Source organism: Notolepis coatsorum (assembly GCF_963971535.1).
Source record: "Notolepis coatsorum genome assembly, chromosome: 15".
NCBI classification, from domain to species: Eukaryota; Metazoa; Chordata; class Actinopteri; order Aulopiformes; family Paralepididae; genus Notolepis; species Notolepis coatsorum.
The window spans coordinates 51,710,728-51,730,120 of NC_140179.1; the positions used below are offsets into that span (position 1 = coordinate 51,710,728).

The 19,393-nt window shown below is 42.7% G+C and overlaps 1 protein-coding gene across 1 annotated transcript; it reads left to right on the plus strand.

The window, feature by feature from the left end:
- The first annotated feature begins 5,075 nt into the window (after positions 1 to 5,075).
- Positions 5,076 to 13,626, plus strand: rbp4 (retinol binding protein 4, plasma). Its single transcript, XM_084330060.1, has 6 exons — positions 5,076 to 5,222; positions 6,216 to 6,345; positions 8,571 to 8,707; positions 9,728 to 9,834; positions 12,081 to 12,293; positions 13,014 to 13,626. Exons 1-6 carry the CDS (start codon positions 5,128 to 5,130, stop codon positions 13,031 to 13,033), a joined length of 702 nt encoding a protein of 233 aa, XP_084186186.1. The 5' UTR covers positions 5,076 to 5,127; the 3' UTR covers positions 13,034 to 13,626.
- Positions 13,627 to 19,393: the final 5,767 nt, after the last annotated feature.

Below are 19,393 nucleotides of genomic sequence, written 5' to 3' on the forward strand. Positions count from 1 at the left end.
CAGCCGGATTCTACCCCCCCCCCCTCCTACTCCTGTCGGCTTACAAGCGACCGGATTAACCCCCCCTAGTGTGTCCAGTATATAATCATTAAAGTATCATTGCTGTTATTCCTTAAACTATTCCAGGTCGTATATGTACCACCTGCGCCTTCAGAGATTGGACATTCTCTATTGATATACCGACGAATACTCTTGCCATAAAAGTGCATACTATTTCCATTCATAAATGTGATTGATTTGATTAAGTGCTTGCTCTACACACCATCGCTGTGTAGAAATAAAGACCTATTTCTAATTCGTACATTTGTGTTGGATCCGTTTCATCTACGTGACAGTGTTCATCGGCTGAACGTGTCACTCTTTGTAGTCTGCTACGGTCTTGTGCAGTGCTATTCCCAAACCAGGAGGTGATGTTGCCAGTCAGGATGCTCTCTATTGTACATGAGTAGAAGTTCCTAAGGATCTTCTGACTGACTTGGAACTTCCTTAGGCGCCTGAGGAAGTAGAGGCGTTGTCGTGCCTTCTTCACAACACTGTCAATGTGTGTGGTCCATGTCAAATCCTCGGATATGTGGGCTCCGAGGTACTTGAAACTGTTCACTCTCTCAACCGGTGCCCCGTCGATGCTGAGGGGGCTGTAGTCCTTGACCCCCGACCTCCTGAAGTCCACAATCATCTCTTTTGTTTTGCTGACGTTCAGGGAGAGGCAGTTCTCCTGACACCACTGTGACAGGTTCTCTACCTCTTCCAGGTAGGCCCTTTCGTCGTTGGCAGAGATCAGGCCCACCACTACTGTGTCATCAGCAAATTTGATGATGGTGTTGTTGTTCCGCTGTGCTACGCAGTCATGTGTGTACAGGGAGTAGAGGAGGGGGCTCAGAACACAGCCCTGGGGGGCCCCTATGTTGAGCATGATGGATGAGGAGGTGCAGTTGCCTGCTCTTACCACCTGGGGTCTGCCCGTCAGGAAGTCCAAGACCCACTGGCAGAGGTCATAGTTCAAGCCCAGGTCCCTGAGCTTGGCTATGAGTTTGAACTTCCTTAACTGTCTCAGGTGGTAGAGGCGCTGCTTCGCCTTTTTTACGACTGTGTCTATGTGTGTTGACCATGTCAGATCCTCTGAGATGTGGACCCCCAGGTACTTAAAGCTGCTCACCCTGTCCACGGTAGCCCCGTTTATCATCAGTGGTGTGTGTGTCTCCTGCTGTCCTCTCCTATAATCCACGATCAGCTCCTTGGTTTTACCAATGTTCAGGAGCAGGCTGTTGTCCTGGCACCAGCGTTCCAGTACCTCAACCTCCTCCCGGCAGGCCTTCTCGTCGTTGTCCGAGATCAGCCCCACCACCACTGTGTCGTCTGCAAACTTCACTATGGAGTTGGAGCTGAACTTGGCCACACAATCGTGTGTGTAGAGTGAGTACAGCAGGGGGCTCAGAACACAGCCCTGGGGGGAACCCGATGCTCAGGGTGATGGTGTTGGAGGTCTGACCCCCCACCCTGACCGCCTGGGGTCTTCCACTCAGAAAGTCCAGTACCCAGGCGCTATACTGTTCAGTAAAACTGATGGTCACTCTAAAGTCTATACTCTTCAGTAAAAGCGGACAGATCAGATCTGCACTCTGTATCGGAAAGCGTGGGACTCCGACTCGGTATTGCATTTACATTTAGCTGACGCTTTTATCCAAAGTGACTTACATGTTCTGTACGCAGGGATTAAAGCAAAAAAAAATCTCCTGACTGAAATTTTTTTCAGGCCAAGTCATATTCTTATTTTAACCTCCACTGTATTTCTTTTTAATAGCGTTGGCGTTTTAAGGGAGCCTACTTGTTTCGGTTTCGTCGATAATCCAATGTACAGTTACCCCCCCACCCCGCCTACCCAACCCTTCCCTCCCCAACCACCTCCAATGTACAGTCCCCCCCCCCTCCACCCAACCTCCTCCAATGTACAGTTTCTTCGTCAAATGTATATGCTCTCTTTTTTAGACTCTTATTGTATCACAAACAATACTGTATTTGTAAATCTGGTACGTCATAAATGTATAGATGTAGCAGTATTATCTATCTGTATGTCATGTATGTCATATATGTTATGATGAATTGAAAATGGGGGACCCTGATGTAAACAAGAGGAAAGTCTTTCTCTGGTCTGCAACCCCTTGACAATTGTGTGTATTGAGCTGTACTGTATTGTACCCATTCTGCAATCTGTTATAACAATCAATCAATATTTAACCGATTGCAGAATGGGTACAATACAGTATGGCTCAATACACACAATTGTTAAGGGGATGCAGACCAGAGAAAGACGTTTGTCTTGTTTACATCATCAGGGTCCCCCATTTTCAATTCATAGTGACATTTATGACATGCATGACATTGACATCATGACATTTATGGCATAGGGACATACTACAGGTATATAGTACTGTTACATTTGTGACATATACGATATGCAAATATACAGTAATGTTACCCATAGATCCTGACAGAGATTATACATATGATGGGGAGGAGACTGTACATTAGGAGGGGGTGGGTGGGTGGGTGAAAATATACAGTACCGTTACCCATAGATCCTAAGAGAGATTATATGCATATGATGGGGAGGAGACTGTACATTAGGAGGGGGTGGTGGGAGAGAAATATACATACGGTGGGGAGAGAATATATACAGTGGGGAGGAGACTGTCTATAGATACACCTGTGTGATGTTGCTACGGAGTTAAGCTAATAAACGTATACTCACAACCACAGTAGGGGACTCACATATTGTACTGTGAAGTAACACAACAATGACAAACGTGTTGTTCTGTTTTTCTTTTTGACATTGTTGCGGCACACGGAACAAGTTAACTCACCACTACAGCCCCCAGTAGCGCTGCCTAGCCAGTCTCTTCAAATGTCCTCTCCTCTCGAAACTTTTTGTTAGGTGGTCCCGCTGATCCTTTTCATCTGAGAAACCCGCGGTGGGTTCTCTTTTTAGTGGCCGGCTTACTCCTTCCATTTAACCGACGCTATTAAGCTAACGTTAGCTAATCGGTATATAGCAGCGAGCCGAGTGCAAGCAGCGTGGTGGCTGTGACGTTGGTAAACAAGCAGTTGACGCGTGAGGCTGCAAAAAAGGCGACTCGTAAAACCAAAACACACCGCAGTTTTTAATTATTTTACATGACTATTTTGTTACCCTGCCATGTGGCGGACAAACTTCTCAGACCTCGCAATTGTCACTCGCCCAATAGCCTGCAGCTGCAACCGCGGAGCGAGCCTCCGGAGTGAGCAGCGTAATCCTGTCTCTCGAGTCGCTGAGTGATGATGACTGCTTGGCGCGATAGGGAAAAAAAGCCCTTTTCCATATTTGGCGCCTCTGATTGGCTCAATTTTGTTTCAATCTGTATGCATCTACAAATCATATTATACCAGGTAGCCAATTCCGTCAGACTGCGAATCAAATGGACGGATCTCCCCAATCAAATTGACGGAAATCCGTCTGGAGACGGAATGCTTTAATGCATGTGTACGACAAGTCATCAGGAAGGGCACAACTCTATCAGCTGAGTAACAATGTTCATCAAAGTGTTGAGTGCAGAGTGTAGGTTAGTATATTAGGACAAGTGCATCACAGTTAGGGTTAGTTAGGGTTCGAATTTTTTTTATTAAAAAAATTTATAATTTAGATAACGGTTGAAGAAGTGCGTCTTTAGTCGACGGTGAAAGATTGCACAGGTTTCGGCTGTCCTAACTGTGGTGGGCAGTTCATTCCACCATTGTGGGGCAAGGACTGAGAATAGGCGGCTTCTCCTTGATGACCCTCCCGGAGCTCGGATAGGAGTGGGTCTGAGACGGCCAGAAGATGCAGAGCGTAGGGGTCTTGAGGGTGTGTAGTTAGAGACCATTGACCGGAGGTAGGCGGGAGCGGTTCCCTTTGCCACATGGTATGCCAGGTCGAGGGCCTTGAAGCGGATTCATGCGATGGGAAGCCAGTGCAGGTCACTAAGGAGTGGGGTGACATGGGCCGACTTCGGTAGGTTTGAGATCAGGCGGGCCGCTGCGTTCTGAATGAGTTGAAGAGGCTTGGTGGTGGTGGTCTGTAGACCAGCAAGCAGTGCGTTGCAGTAGTCGAGGCGGGAGATGACTGTTGATTGGACGAGGAGTTAGGTGGCTTCTTTTGTCAGGAAAGGGCGGATCCTTCTGACGTTGCTCAGGAGGAATCTGCAGGTTCTGGTTGTCGCTGCGATGTGAGCGGAGAAGTTCAACTGGTCAACAGGACATCATCAAGGTTCTTGGCGGTCGGGGACGCGGTCACAGCTGCATTCTCCACTGTGATAGAAAGGTCGGTCAGGGGGGAGGATTTGGTATTGGTGGTGAAAAGGTGGTAATTAAAGGTTGAATCTCTGGATAGAACACAGCAGACAGGGGGCGACAGTGGCTTGGGAGGTAGAGCAGTCGTCTGGCAATCCGGAGGTTCCCGGTTCGATTCCCGCTCCTCCCGGGCAGCGTGTCGATGTGTCCTTGAGCAAGACACTTAACCCCTAATTGCTCCCGATGAGCAGGTTGGCACCTTGCATGGTTGCCTCCGCCGTCGGTGTGTGAATGTGTGAGTGAATGTGTGAGTGAATGGGTAAAATGTGAGTAACAAATTGTAAAGCACTTTGGATAAAAGCGCTATATAAAAAAGCAGCCATTTACCATGCAGATAGAGAACACCAGTAGCCCCAGAGGGGAGAGAGAAATGGGGAGCGAGTTGAAACGTGCCTCTAGTTTGTCCCGGGACTTCTGAGATTTACGACCTCAGGGCACGAAGCCTGTCAGTTGATGGTTTGTGTGTGTGTGTGTGTGTGTGTGTGTGTTTGCGCACATGCGCTTGTATGTATATGTATGTATGACACACGTGTGTGCGTCTGTGCGTGTGTTCCAGATGTGCCTTCTGGCACAGTCGCCTCTGGTTTCTTCCACAGTCGGCAGAAAAGCAAATGTGTTGACGGAGGAAGGGAGGGAGGAGCAGGGAAGGGGGAGGAGAGGTTTGGGGGACAAACGTGCAGAAAACACGCAAATCAATACGAGTAGGGTCTGCAGTTATGTAAATGTTTGTCCAATAGAAGGCAGGCTAGACCTTCAGCCGTCATTATGCAACGGCAGTCTGCTGTATATAAAGGCAGAAAGCTCAGTGATGAACCACAGGATCCCGAGTGCTACCCCAGTACTTCTAGCTTAACAGCAAGGTATGCTTTTACAAATAACAATACAATGACTTTAGTATTTACATTTTTAAACTTTCTTACCGTCTTTTACGATTATGTACTACTATGCTACTATGTCTATACTGCTATCTACTATGTCTGTGTTTATACTATCTACTACTATGCTACTAAGCCTATACTACTACCTATTATGCCAATGTGTTCTCTGTGATCTGGGAGTGGTGGAGGATGAATTTCATTTTGTTTTTCACTGCCCCTTGCACACCAACTTGAGGAGGATTTTATTTGAGAAAATTCTATTTGTAAATCCGGATTTGTTTTGGCAGTCTGAGAGTTGTATGTTGAGTTGTTTTTTTGTGGACATTTTTAGTTTTGCAGGATTTTTGGAGAAAGCATGGCACTTGAGACAAAACACATTATATCCTATATAATTTTATATGAATTCCTCTTGTTTCTTTGAAGTACATTGTTTACAGTTTGTTATGTTACTGTATGTTTTCTTTTTTGTGGACATCTTGGTCTATATACTTATTGTTAAGTATACTATATACATATTGTTTATGTGTCTTGTAAGCCCATAATGGGCTGGGCATACATCTGTATGTAAGACACACAAAAAAATAAAAAACATCAATCAATCAATCAATCAACTATGCACTCAGATTGTAACACTCAAGAGAGACACTGTTTGACGAACAATATGACCTACACTACCAGAGGTGGACCCCTCCTTCTGACTTGTTGTACACAATTTGTAAGTCGCTTTGGAAAAAGGCATCAGCTATATGACTAAATGTAAATGTTGTTTTTTTCTTTTTACCTCAGATAACTTCTCACCTCTTAAATACATTGTGATCTTTAATTTTTTTTAGTGTTGAATATTCAGGGGAAAATATGTCCTTCTTGAAACTAAAGGAGAGTAACTGAAGGAGCCGTGTTTATTGAAGCATGTTTATGTGTAGTTTCTAGTTTCTTTCTGTCTCTTTAATAACGCCTTCCCTCTTCTCCCCCCAGCTGCGTTAAAAGAGCCAGGATGCTACAGTGTTTAGTAACTCTCTGCCTGCTGGCCATGTCCTGGACTCAGACGACTGCATGTCCAAAGGTGGCCGACATTAAGGTCATGCAGAACTTTGACAGGACCAAGGTACGTCCCCCCCCCTGACTCCCAGTGAGGCAGACTCCCGTGTGCAGTTAAAACACATCAGTGATGTGTGCCTGGTGCCAGTGTATCCAATCCAATCCAATCCAACTTTATTTATAAAGCGCTTTAACAGCCACAGGGGCACAAAGTGCTGTACAGAGGAGCATATTAAAACTATTAGCAGCACTAAAAATAGATTAAAATAAAACAAGAGTACCAAAACAGAGATAAAAAACATTAGGTAAATATAGGCAGCAATACAAGTTAAAATAGATCAGAGTACTTAAAAAAAGAAATATTTAAAAGCAAAGGACACAGTAACAAAACGATACAACAACAACACAGTAAGACAATAAGATCATAAAATCAACAAGCTACATGGTGTCGAAAGCCAGAGAGAAAAGGTGGGTCTTAAGGAGGCCTTTAAAACGGGGCAGTGATGAGGCCTGCCTAATCTGCAGTGGCAGCTCATTCCACATTTTGGGGGCGGCAACGGAGAAAGCACGGTCCCCCCTGAGCTTACGCCTAGTTGTAGGCACTACTAGGAGCAGCTGGTCAGCTGACCTGAGAGAGCGAGAAGGTGTATAGACCTGCAACAGCTCAGAGAGGTAGGGCGGAGCAAGGTCATGAAGAGCTTTAAAAGCAAATAAAATAATTTTAAAATGAATCCTAAAGTGCACTGGGAGCCAGTGGAGTGAAAATAAAATCGGTGAGATGTGGTCGTATTTACGAGTGCCAGTTAAAAGACGGGCAGCGGCGTTCTGCACCATCTGAAGGCGAGCCACTGAGGATCCACTCACCCCTATATAAAGTGCATTGCAGTAATCCAGCCTGGTAGTCACAAATGCATGGATTACTGCTTCAAAATGCTGGGCGTGCAGGATGGGCTTAATTTTGGCCAGCTGCCTCAACTGGAAAAAACTTGTTTTAACCACGGCCTTGATCTGGCTGTCAAATTTAAGGTCTGGGTCGATCTTTACACCTAGGTTCTTTACTATTGGTTTGACATGTTGTGCCAGCGAACCCAGATCTAGCAGTGAGGTCACAGCGGGGCCACCAAAAACCATGACCTCCGTCTTTTTGTCATTAAAATTTAAAAAATGTTGGCAGCCATTGAGCCTGCGTAGCCCAAGGTTGGGTGCTACCAGTGGTGGTGAAGGAGGCAATTTCCACCCTACATTGTGGGGAGCGCTTTGAGTGTCTAGAAAAGCTCTATATAAATGTAATGAATTATTTTTATTATTATTATTATTATTATCAGCCTACTGTTGCACAGGAGCCCTGATTGAGACAGAATCAAACATTGCTATACTTACACTTACTGTCTGTTGTTCAATATTTCAAAAGAATACAGTGAGTTGATTGATTACATACTTTGAAATGTTACATACGGTATTTTAAATGTTCCATACAGTATTTAAAATGTTCCATACAGTATTTTAAATGTTACATACAGTATTTTAAATGTTACATACAGTACTGCGGGTAGTGATTTTACAAATGTGGATGTATTTCAGTTATAATGACAACACTTCACCTCAGGGGGCACAATAATAATGATTAAGTACCTAGGAATTGAGAAACAATTTGTGAACAAACTTGATTAAAGATGCGTAATAACAAGTCATCTTTAAAAAATAAAAAAAAATAAAAACGTTCAGATCTTTTTAGAAAGGTGCAGAATAAAAAAATTATTGATTAATGAATTTATCATTTAAAAATTAATGTATGTTGTTATTTATATGTTGCGTGCATGTATCACCTCTCTACTTCCCAATTCCCCATGTGGAATGCACCTGATTGGATAAATGACATGCTGGTGCTCTAGTGCGACATCTAGTGGCTGAATGTTATCTATAGCACCTTTAACTTAAGTTATCTGGTAGCTACACTCTTGAAAGCATTTACATTTCTTTGTGAGAATAACATATATATATATATATGTTTCATTTCCTGTGAATATTGCTGCTTTATTGTGTCACTGTGTTTTGTATTTATATGATCGTTGTTTCTGTAAATGAGGGAAACCTCAGAAACGTACGATTTTAAATAAAGGTAAAACATTTGTTTTTATAAAAAAGGCATGGTGTTCTAGTGGCTGAATGTTATCTATAGCACCTTTAACTGTGAGTTAGTCAAGTTGACTGGGGCCGCAGATAATAAAGAACCTATGTGCTCCTGGTGCTGTGGGGTATCTATATATAAATGTCTCTCTCTCTCTCTCTCAGTATGCCGGCACCTGGTACGCTGTGGCTAAGAAGGACCCCTCTGGTATCTTCCTGCGCGACAACGTGGTGGCTGAGTTCACCATCCAGCCCGACGGCACCATGACCGCCACTGCTGAGGGCAGAGTCATCCTCTTCAAGTGAGTCCTGCAACACTCCGAGCCTTTAATGTTCCATACAGTATTTTAAATGTTACATAAAGGCACCTTTTGGGGGGGGGGGGGGTTCTTAAAATTCTAGAATTCCACAGCTTTTGGTTGACCACTGTGTACTGTAGCCATTGTTATATATCGTCATTAGAATGCGCACTTCTTAGAATTCTATTGTGCATTTGTGAGATTGTACCCCAAACTATATACAGATGGACAAAATCAGGATTGGAAAAATCCTGTTTTCAAACCCTAAAATATGTGTCCCAGAGGTTTATCTGCACTGTTGCATTGAGACTAGGGATGGCCGATATTATCGGCCTATATTGGCATTCAAATGTGATATTGGAAATTATCGGTAGGCCTATCGGTTAAAAAAAATTACCTGAAATTATTCCGTTTTTGGGGGGGGGGGGGGGCCTGCATATATCGGTTGATATCGGTATGGGAAATTAAGAGTTGGACAATATCGGTATATCAGTATCGGTAAAAAAGCCAATATCAAACACAAATGTATCCGAATGCAAACTTAAGACGTGTGTTGTATTGACGGATTTGTCCAGTATACTAGATGACTTGATGCTTTAACCAGGGTTCCCACAGACATTGCAAAATGAAATTCAAGGACTTTCAAGTACTTTCCTAAGCACTATTTTTCATTTTAAAAGGGCATTTAAAAGGATACAATTCACTATAGAAAAAAAAAATTAGATCCAATATTTCTGGCTTAAAACCAATTTCGGACACTTTAAATAAATAAATAATATATATTATAACAATTTTAGCATGGATGAACAAACTTTCAATGTGAATGGTTGATTTGAATTTCAAGGACTTTTTAAGCACCTTGTTAAAAAAAATCTGTTTTCAAGGAATTCCAGGCCTTTTTTTTAATCAAGTACTTTAAGCACTTCAAGGACCTTGTGCAAACCCTGCTTGATGCTTTAACGTTAGAGGCTGTCCACCACAGAGAGTATTAAAGCCTCCTTCGTCTCTCTGCCTGATTCACAGCAACTGGGAGACGTGTGCTCGCATGTTCGCCACCTTCGAGGACACCACTGACCCTGCCAAGTTCAGGATGAAGTACTGGGGCGCTGCCGCCAACCTGCAGACTGGAAGTAAGTAGCAGACCCGGAGCAAACTATTAGTCATTAGTACCTGCAGACTGGAAGTAAGTAGCAGACCCGGAGCAAACTATTAGTCATTAGTACCTGCAGACTGGAAGTAAGTAGCAGACCTGGAGCAAACTATTAGTCATTATTACCTTCAGACTGGAAGTAAGTAGCAGACCTGGAGCAAACTATTAGTCATTATTACCTTCAGACTGGAAGTAAGTAGCAGACCTGGAGCAAACTATGAGTCATTATTACCTGCAGACTGGAAGTAAGTAGCAGACCTGGAGCAAACTATTAGTTATTATTACCTGCAGACTGGAAGTAAGTAGCAGACCTGGAGCAAACTATGAGTCATTATTACCTGCAGACTGGAAGTAAGTAGCAGACCTGGAGCAAACTATGAGTCATTATTACCTGCAGACTGGAAGTAAGTAGCAGACCTGGAGCAAACTATTAGTTATTACCTGCAGACTGGAAGTAAGTAGCAGACCCGGAGCAAACTATTAGTCATTATTACCTGCAGACTGGAAGTAAGTAGCAGACCTGGAGCAAACTATTAGTTATTACCTGCAGACTGGAAGTAAGTAGCAGACCCGGAGCAAACTATTAGTTATTACCTGCAGACTGGAAGTAAGTAGCAGACCCGGAGCAAACTATTAGTCATTATTACCTGCAGACTGGAAGTAAGTAGCAGACCTGGAGCAAACTATTAGTCATTATTACCTGCAGACTGGAAGTAAGTAGCAGGCCGGGAGCAAACTATTAGTTATTATTACCTGCAGACTGGAAGTAAGTAGCAGACCTGGAGCAAACTATTAGTCATTATTACCTGCAGACTGGAAGTAAGTAGCAGACCTGGAGCAAACTATTAGTCATTATTACCTGCAGACTGGAAGTAAGTAGCAGACCTGGAGCAAACTATTAGTTATTATTACCTGCAGACTGGAAGTAAGTAGCAGACCTGGAGCAAACTATTAGTCATTATTACCTGCAGACTGGAAGTAAGTAGCAGACCTGGAGCAAACTATTAGTTATTATTACCTGCAGACTGGAAGTAAGTAGCAGACCCGGAGCAAACTATTAGTTATTACCTGCAGACTGGAAGTAAGTAGCAGACCCGGAGCAAACTATTAGTCATTATTACCTGCAGACTGGAAGTAAGTAGCAGACCTGGAGCAAACTATTAGTCAGTATTACCTGCAGACTGGAAGTAAGTAGCAGACCTGGAGCAAACTATTAGTCATTATTACCTGCAGACTGGAAGTAAGTAGCAGACCTGGAGCAAACTATTAGTCATTATTACCTGCAGACTGGAAGTAAGTAGCAGACCTGGAGCAAACTATTAGTCATTATTACCTGCAGACTGGAAGTAAGTAGCAGACCTGGAGCAAACTATTAGTTATTATTACCTGCAGACTGGAAGTAATTAGCAGGCCGGGAGAAAAACTATTAGTTATTATTACCTGCAGACTGGAAGTAAGTAGCAGACCTGGAGCAAACTATTAGTCATTACCTGCAGACTGGAAGTAAGTAGCAGACCTGGAGCAAACTATTAGTCATTATTACCTGCAGACTGGAAGTAAGTAGCAGACCTGGAGCAAACTATTAGTCATTACCTGCAGACTGGAAGTAAGTAGCAGACCTGGAGCAAACTATTAGTCATTATTACCTGCAGACTGGAAGTAAGTAGCAGACCTGGAGCAAACTATTAGTCATTATTACCTGCAGACTGGAAGTAAGTAGCAGACCTGGAGCAAACTATTAGTCATTATTACCTGCAGACTGGAAGTAAGTAACAGACCTGGAGCAAACTATTAGTCATTACCTGCAGACTGGAAGTAAGTAGCAGACCTGGAGCAAACTATTAGTCATTATTACCTGCAGACTGGAAGTAAGTAGCAGACCGGGAGCAAACTATTAGTCATTACCTGCAGACTGGAAATGGTCAACACCGACGTGGAGGGCAGTAGTGGAATATAAAATCACAGGTAAAAGAGAAACATAAAATACTATACAGAAACATAAAATACTATACAAGAAACATAAAATACTATACAAGAAACAAAATACTATACAGAACATAATATACTATACAATAAACAATGTTACAATACAATATACAAAATAACAATCAGTGTCAGGCGGTATATACATATATATGTATATACTGTATGTATGCATGTAGTGCGTCTGTTTTTCTCAATAAAACCCACTCATCCTTCTCCCCACTCACCTCAACCCCCCTCCAGACGATGCCCACTGGGTCATCGACACCGACTACGAGAACTACGCCGTCCACTACTCCTGCCGGGCGGAAGACTCCGACGGCACCTGCCTGGACGGCTACTCCTTCATCTTCTCCCGCCACCCCACAGGCCTCAGGCCACAGGACCAGGCTATCGTTACGCAGAAGAAGACAGACATCTGCTTCCTGGGAGGGTACAGACGGGTCGAGCATACTGGTGAGCGGCATTTTTAGTTTTTAGGGAAACTATTAGTCATTACCTGCAGACTGGGTGTTAAGTAGCAGGCCCGTCGAACATACTGGTGAGCGACTCAGAAGATGAGTGTATGAGTGAGCGAGGATGTACGTCAGAGAAATAGTGACTGAATGACTTGAGAGATTGATTGATTAGACCATTGCAATGGTTTAGGCCCCAATCATTAACTGATCAGTTAAGAACATCTGAAAACGGCCTTGTGTTTCTTTCATCCGACTGATGAAAGAAAGAAATCAAGTAAAAAGTTAAATACCGTCACATTTAAAACACATTCATGAAAAAAGAGGAGAAGGGATCAATTAGGAACAAGTACAAAGCCACAAAGGGATTATTCTGAAGAATGTTGAAATGTGTGTTAAAGGTGCTATAGATACGTAGAGTAATCATTTAGAAAAAAATGATATTTTAGAAAGGTGTGTAATAAAAGTATTGCCCCCCCCCCCCCCCCCAAAGAATGATTGATTAATGAATTTGTCATAAAAAGAAAATTGGCGGGTCCCCTCCCTACTTCCCCACGTGGAATGCACCTGATTGGATAAATGACACGCTCCAGTGCGACATCTAGTGGCTGAATGTTATCTATAGCACCTTTAACTTAAAATAATCTGGTAGCTACACTCTTGAAAGCATTTACATTTCTTTGTGAGAATAACATATATATTTATCTTGCTTTCGTTGCAGGCTTCTGTCGGGACAACTGATCTGGAAACAGCCATTCAGCGGAATTGAGGAGGGGGCGTAGCCTTTCACATTAACACTGTAAATACAGGAGATGGGGGAGGAAGTTATCCACAGCCACTGATCCAGGATCAGTTTCAGCAATAACGCCACTAATAATGATTAAGTAAACGATCGGGGTAGGGCAAGCTGATCCCCTGTCGACACTCTGGAGTGTGACGACCATGTTTACCGTAGCAGCCAAATAACTGGTCTAAGCCTGTACAACCCGGGGTGTCTCATAGCTCAAGATGGACACCATTACTCAGCCAAGGTTATGTATAACTGGATATGCTAAAAGGGACATTTCTTTTTTCTTTTTCTTCCGTGATTGGATGGTATTATGTTCTTGAGAGAAAAGTAGACGACTGCATCAGCTCTGTGTGAAATTTTTTAATAATCATAATCGAGGCTCGGCAAAAGAGTCGGTCATGATATTTTCTGAATGGAGCGGAAGGGTGCAGTTGTCTTCCTCTTCTTCAGTGGAAGTCGTGCCATAACCAGCACTTGTTCTGAATGTTTACCATTGGATCATCTTCTTGAACCACTTTTTGAAATAAAATATTCATATATGGTGTCTGTGCTTGTTTATTTTTATGACTACTTTTATGACAACAAAAGGACATTTTATCTCACCTGATCTCTGATCTCAGGCTCTGCCAAGAGAGGTCTCCACACACTATAATAAGTTGCTACTAGGGATGTCCGATATTATCAGCCTACCGATATTATCGACCGATATCGGCATTAAAATGTGATATCGGAAAATATCGGTATCGGTTTTCAATATTTGATTTTTTTTACATTTCTATAACCTTTATTTACCCAGGCAAGCAAGTAAGAACAAATTCTGATTTTATTTATTGTCAAAAGTATGCATAATGTTGTGTTAATTCCACAACAAGAGATATGTAATGTTAATTACCTGAAATTATTCCATTTGGGGGGGGGGGGCCTGCATATATCGGTATCGGTTGATATCGCTAGTTGGACAATAAGAGTTGGACAATATCGGTATCGGTAAAAAAGCCAATATCGAGCATCCCTAGTTGCTACATACTAAGCTATAATATTTATAATGTAATACATATAGCTATATTGTTACAATGGGAACGTTTAGATGTCATGACGGTGGTGGAGGTGTGTAGAACCCAAATGCAGAATTAGACACGAGGAGAGGCAGTGGAGGGTGAGAGAGACGAGGCACGAGTCGACGTTGTAAATAACAAGCTTTACTTGAACGTACAATAGCAAACAAGGAACGTTACAAGGCTTGGCAATAAACAAAAGCTAACTTCAAACACGAAAACAAACCTCAGCTATGCTGGAAAACGTGGGCAAGCAATACATGAATGGACTCACAGGGAAATACAGGAAGCTTCAAGGAAGGTTAGGGCTGACCTTCGAATTTTTTTTGGCAATCGAAGCTTCGGGGCCGAGCTTCGATTTTAATTTGAAGCTTCGAATTAAAAATAAATTTATAAATCTTTTTTTTTTATATATATATATTTTTTTATCTTATGTTGTGGGACTTGTACAGCACTTGGTAAACTTTGTTGTTTTTAAATGTGCTCTATAAATAATGTGGATTGGATTAATGAATTAAGTAGCCCCTTTCGTGACTGTGACGCAGCCAACACGGCTGTGTGATTTTATTCAAGGTGGATCGCTGTTGTCGTTTGAACAACTTCAGATTTCATGGGAACTACCAATCCCCCAAATCAAGAATGTTTAAGGTGAATGAAGTAAGATTTTGATTATTTGAAATATGGCCTATGTAGACTAAAATATGCACAGAATTATGTCAGTCTACAAGGTCCGGATTCTACATGGTCCGGCAATGTAGACCTTGTAGACTCCACTACAGACCAATTATCAGTGAATGTTCATGCATTTTTAAGAAGGGCTACTTCCACAAAAAAACAAAGAACTCACCAAAACATCCCAGTAGCACCTTATCTAAATGTTCTATTTCATATATGGAGATTCATATTTATTTATGTATTGCATGCATTTCTACATTTTATTTCCTATTTTGTTTATTCATCCCAGTATCTTTCTTTCTTATGTGTGGAATTCTACAAGGCATTTACATTCACATTTACATTTAGTCATTTAGCTGACGCTTTTATCCAAAGCGACTTACAAGTTCTGTACGACAGGTCATCAGGAAGGATACAACTCTTATCAGCTGAGTAACAATATTCATCAAAGTGTTGCGTGTTACAGTGTAGGTTACTTTATTAGGACAAGTGCATGACAGTAAGGTTAGTTAGGGTTAGATTTTTTTTATTTTATTTCAGATAATGGTTGAAGAAGTGCGTCTTTAGTCGACGGCGAAAGATTGGACGGGATTCGGCTGTCCTAACTGGGGTGGGTAGTTCATTCCACCATTGTGGGGCAATTGGGACTGAGAATAGGCGTGTAGGTGGTGTATGTGTGTTTGAGGATGATATCCTTCAAACAGGCAATAGTGATGATATAATTTGGGCAGTGCTGAGCTGGGTTCCTTTCCTCCAGTGTATTTGTCCCCCGGCCCCACCCAATGGCCCCATGCACACACACACACACTGAAGTAAAAATAAAAACAAAAAACAAAAAATTTGAAAAAAATGCGTTTGAATTTTTTTTTTTAAACTTCGATTTTTTTTTAAATGTTCGAAGCTTGTGCCATCGAACGAAGCTTCGAAGTATTTAAGACAGCCCTAAGGGAGGTACACAAGGTAGACAGCACACAGGGTGAACAGATCAAGGGTAACAGGAGTAATGACCCAGCAAGGAAGGCTGGGCAGACAACACTTATATACACAGACTAATTAGAGACATGAGGGTGATTTGTAAACTAGACACAGCTGGGTGGAACAAACAGAAAACATAACTGGGGTAATATACTGAAACATGACGAGACTAAACAGCACATAGATACAGACACAAGGGAGACACAACTAGACTAGACAATGGGGCACAGCACAGTCAGCAGATGAACAAACAACAGATTGGTGATGACAGAAAGGAAATTAATAAAAACAAGACAACAAAGAAGAACCAACTGAACTAGGCCACCTGGTGGTTGTAAGACATAGTTCAGGAGTGGGGAATGTCCATGGACAGATGGGAGTTGTGAAGCAGGACCGGGGGGAACGTTACAATATAGTAAATTATTATAGTGTGAATTTACATGCATATCAAATATGACTCAAGATCCAGCATGTGAGCCATCGTCTTGTACAGGTCCGTTGTATCAAGATATCTTCACACGCACAATGTGCGTCGCACATACATGCATGTTATTAACTAGTGATTGTGGCTGAAATTCTGAATGGCTTGTGTCAAGAGGGAGGGTTCTTGTCACAGCTGAACTGCAGAAAAGACAAACATATTTAAAATGTTCTCAGTGTTGGGACAACCCCCCCATTCTGTAAATACAGTGCAACACACAGGAAAAGGCCATTATCACAATACAGTAGGTCCTTATAGACCTGTTCGCTGTCCACGTCAGACTCCGTGTGCGTGCGCATCAAGGGGGCAAAGGGAACGTAATCCTGGTCAGAACAGGGCAGACTACAATATATTTGCATTTGTTAGCCATGCTAGCGATCTAAACAATCAATCCATACCAAAGCTAGATATGTAAAAGGTGAAGGACTCACACTGACACAGCCATGCTGATTTGGCTAAATGACATCCAGCCGTTTCCGTTTGAAACTACTTTTAGTCGGGGGAGTGTCATGGTTCTTAAAATTGGAGGCATTCCCCTTTAAGAAACTATCAAACTGTAAAACAACATAAACACCATACCTTTCATCACCCTTCTTCTATAAAAGCATCTACAAAACATGAGACTTTCTCAAAGTCATGTAATTACAAGGTCTGAACAGACACTGAATGTAGCGGCTCTGTGCACACAAGCAGTCTCCTCTTTGGCATATAATGGACAATAGCATGTTTTCTAAAGCAGAGCAATTTCAATCTTTAATGCAAATCTTTTGTACGGTGTATAACCAACAGCTTTGGAGAACAAAATACATTCAAAAAAACAAAAAATAATCTGACGGAAAGAAAAACGTCCCAAGTCATGTGAAAAAGAGCAAACAACAGGTAAACGTTTCTATATTTGTTGACAATTCATCACAAACCTTTTTTAAATGGCATGATCTGATATACATTACTTCAAATATACTGCTCTGAGAAAACCTACTGAACTGCCAACCATCTGAACTGACCAGCTGTAGCCTCTATCCTGCACCTGAACTGACCAGCTGTAGTCTATCGTGCACCTGAACTGACCAGCTGTAGTCTATCCTGCACCTGAACTGACCAGCTGTAGTCAATCCTGCGCCTGAACTGACCAGCTGTAGAGTCTATCCTGCACCTGAACTGACCAGCTGTAGCCTCTATCCTGCACCTGAACTGACCAGCTGTAGTCTATCCTGCATCTGAACTGACCAGCTGTAGTCTGTCCTGCACCTGAACTGACCAGCTGTAGCCTCTATCCTGCACCTGAACTGACCAGCTGTAGTCTATCCTGCACCTGAACTGACCAGCTGTAGAGTCTATCCTGCATCTGAACTGACCAGCTGTAGTCTATCCTGCACCTGAACTGACCAGCTGTAGTCTATCCTGCACCTGAACTGACCAGCTGTAGTCTGTCCTGCACCTGAACTGACCAGCTGTAGTCTATCCTGCACCTGCACTGACCAGCTGTAGTCTATCCTGCATCTGAACTGGCCAGCTGTAAAGTCTATCCTGCACCTGAACTGACCAGCTGTAGTCTGTCCTGCACCTGAACTGGCCAGCTGTAGTCTGTCCTGCATCTGAACTGACCAGCTGTAGTCTGTCCTGCACCTGAACTGGCCAGCTGTAAAGTCTATCATGCACCTGAACTGACCAGCTGCAGTGTCTGTCCTGCATCTGAACTGACCAGCTGTAGTCTGTCATGCATCTGAACTGGCCAGCTGTAAAGTATATCATGCACCTGAACTGGCCAGCTGCAGTGTCTGTCCTGCATCTGAACTGGCCAGCTGCAGCGTCTGTCCTGCATCTGAACTGGCCAGCTGCAGTGTCTGTCCTGCATCTGAACTGGCCAGCTGCAGTGTCTGTCCTGCATCTGAACTGGCCAGCTGCAGCGTCTGTCCTGCATCTGAACTGGCCAGCTGCAGTGTCTGTCCTGCATCTGAACTGGCCAGCTGCAGCGTCTGTCCTGCATCTGAAATGATCAGCTGTTAGCCGTCAGCGTCTTTCCTGCTAAGTCAATCTAGTCACATTGCCACGGCACCTTAACCTCTTCTCCCTTCCCAGGGCGCTGTCACTAAGCTCCTGCCTCAAATACTTTAATACAAAGGATTTAACTCTGTGCAATCGCATTCCAGCTTTCCACGGCCATACGGGCTCGCAAAGTCAAGAGAGGTGGAGACAGAAGTCACACCCTTATTCACAGATCAAGACACCGATGGAGAACACTGCCACACTTTGTGATGCAACGGGCCAGGATGCAAAGGCCATGTAGATGGGACAATTCTGGCAGCAATTATAACCAATGATTTATTTGGTTGTTGTTCCCTTTCAGGATAAGGAATTTTGGAATGAATTCAATCTTGAAATTTGATAAATCCATAGGTTTTCGATGACATGCAGTCATTGTTATTATCATTTAGAATGTACTGAACATTTAAGCTCACATTGTGAGATTGTACACCTGAAATTGCTACTATCCCATTTGCCAATCGCTATTCTGGCTTAAATTGCCTCAAAACACTGACCACATGTCCTTATGTCCATCTATGTTAGTTTTATTAATGAGGAATATCCGTTTGCTGGACAGGACCGTCGATGTGTCCCCGTTTCTGCCAGATTTGTATCTGTTTTGACTGGAAAGAAATGTTCAGAGGGTGGACTTTTGTAAATGACTTGATATACATCAGTCCTTAAGGAAAGCTGTCGTTTCTGCAAACACACAATTACGTTAGCTGGGTTATAATTAGGGATGTCCGATATTATCGGCCGACCGATATTATCGGCCGATATCGGCAGTAAAATGTGATATCGGAAAATATCTGTATCGGTTTAAAAAAAAAAAAAAAAAACAATATTTGTTATATATATATCCAGTGAAATTATTAGTTACCTGAAATTATTCTGTTTTTTGGGGGGGGGAAACCCTGCATATATCGGTATCGGTTGATATCGGTATCGGAAATGAAGAGTTGGACAATATCGGAATATCGGTATAAAAGCCAATATCGAGCATCCCTAGTTATAATGAAAACAAACCAAGGGACAGTGATACCTTTTGTCTATTTTATGATGGATCGATGTAACGTGCTATGACACAAGAAAACATGACG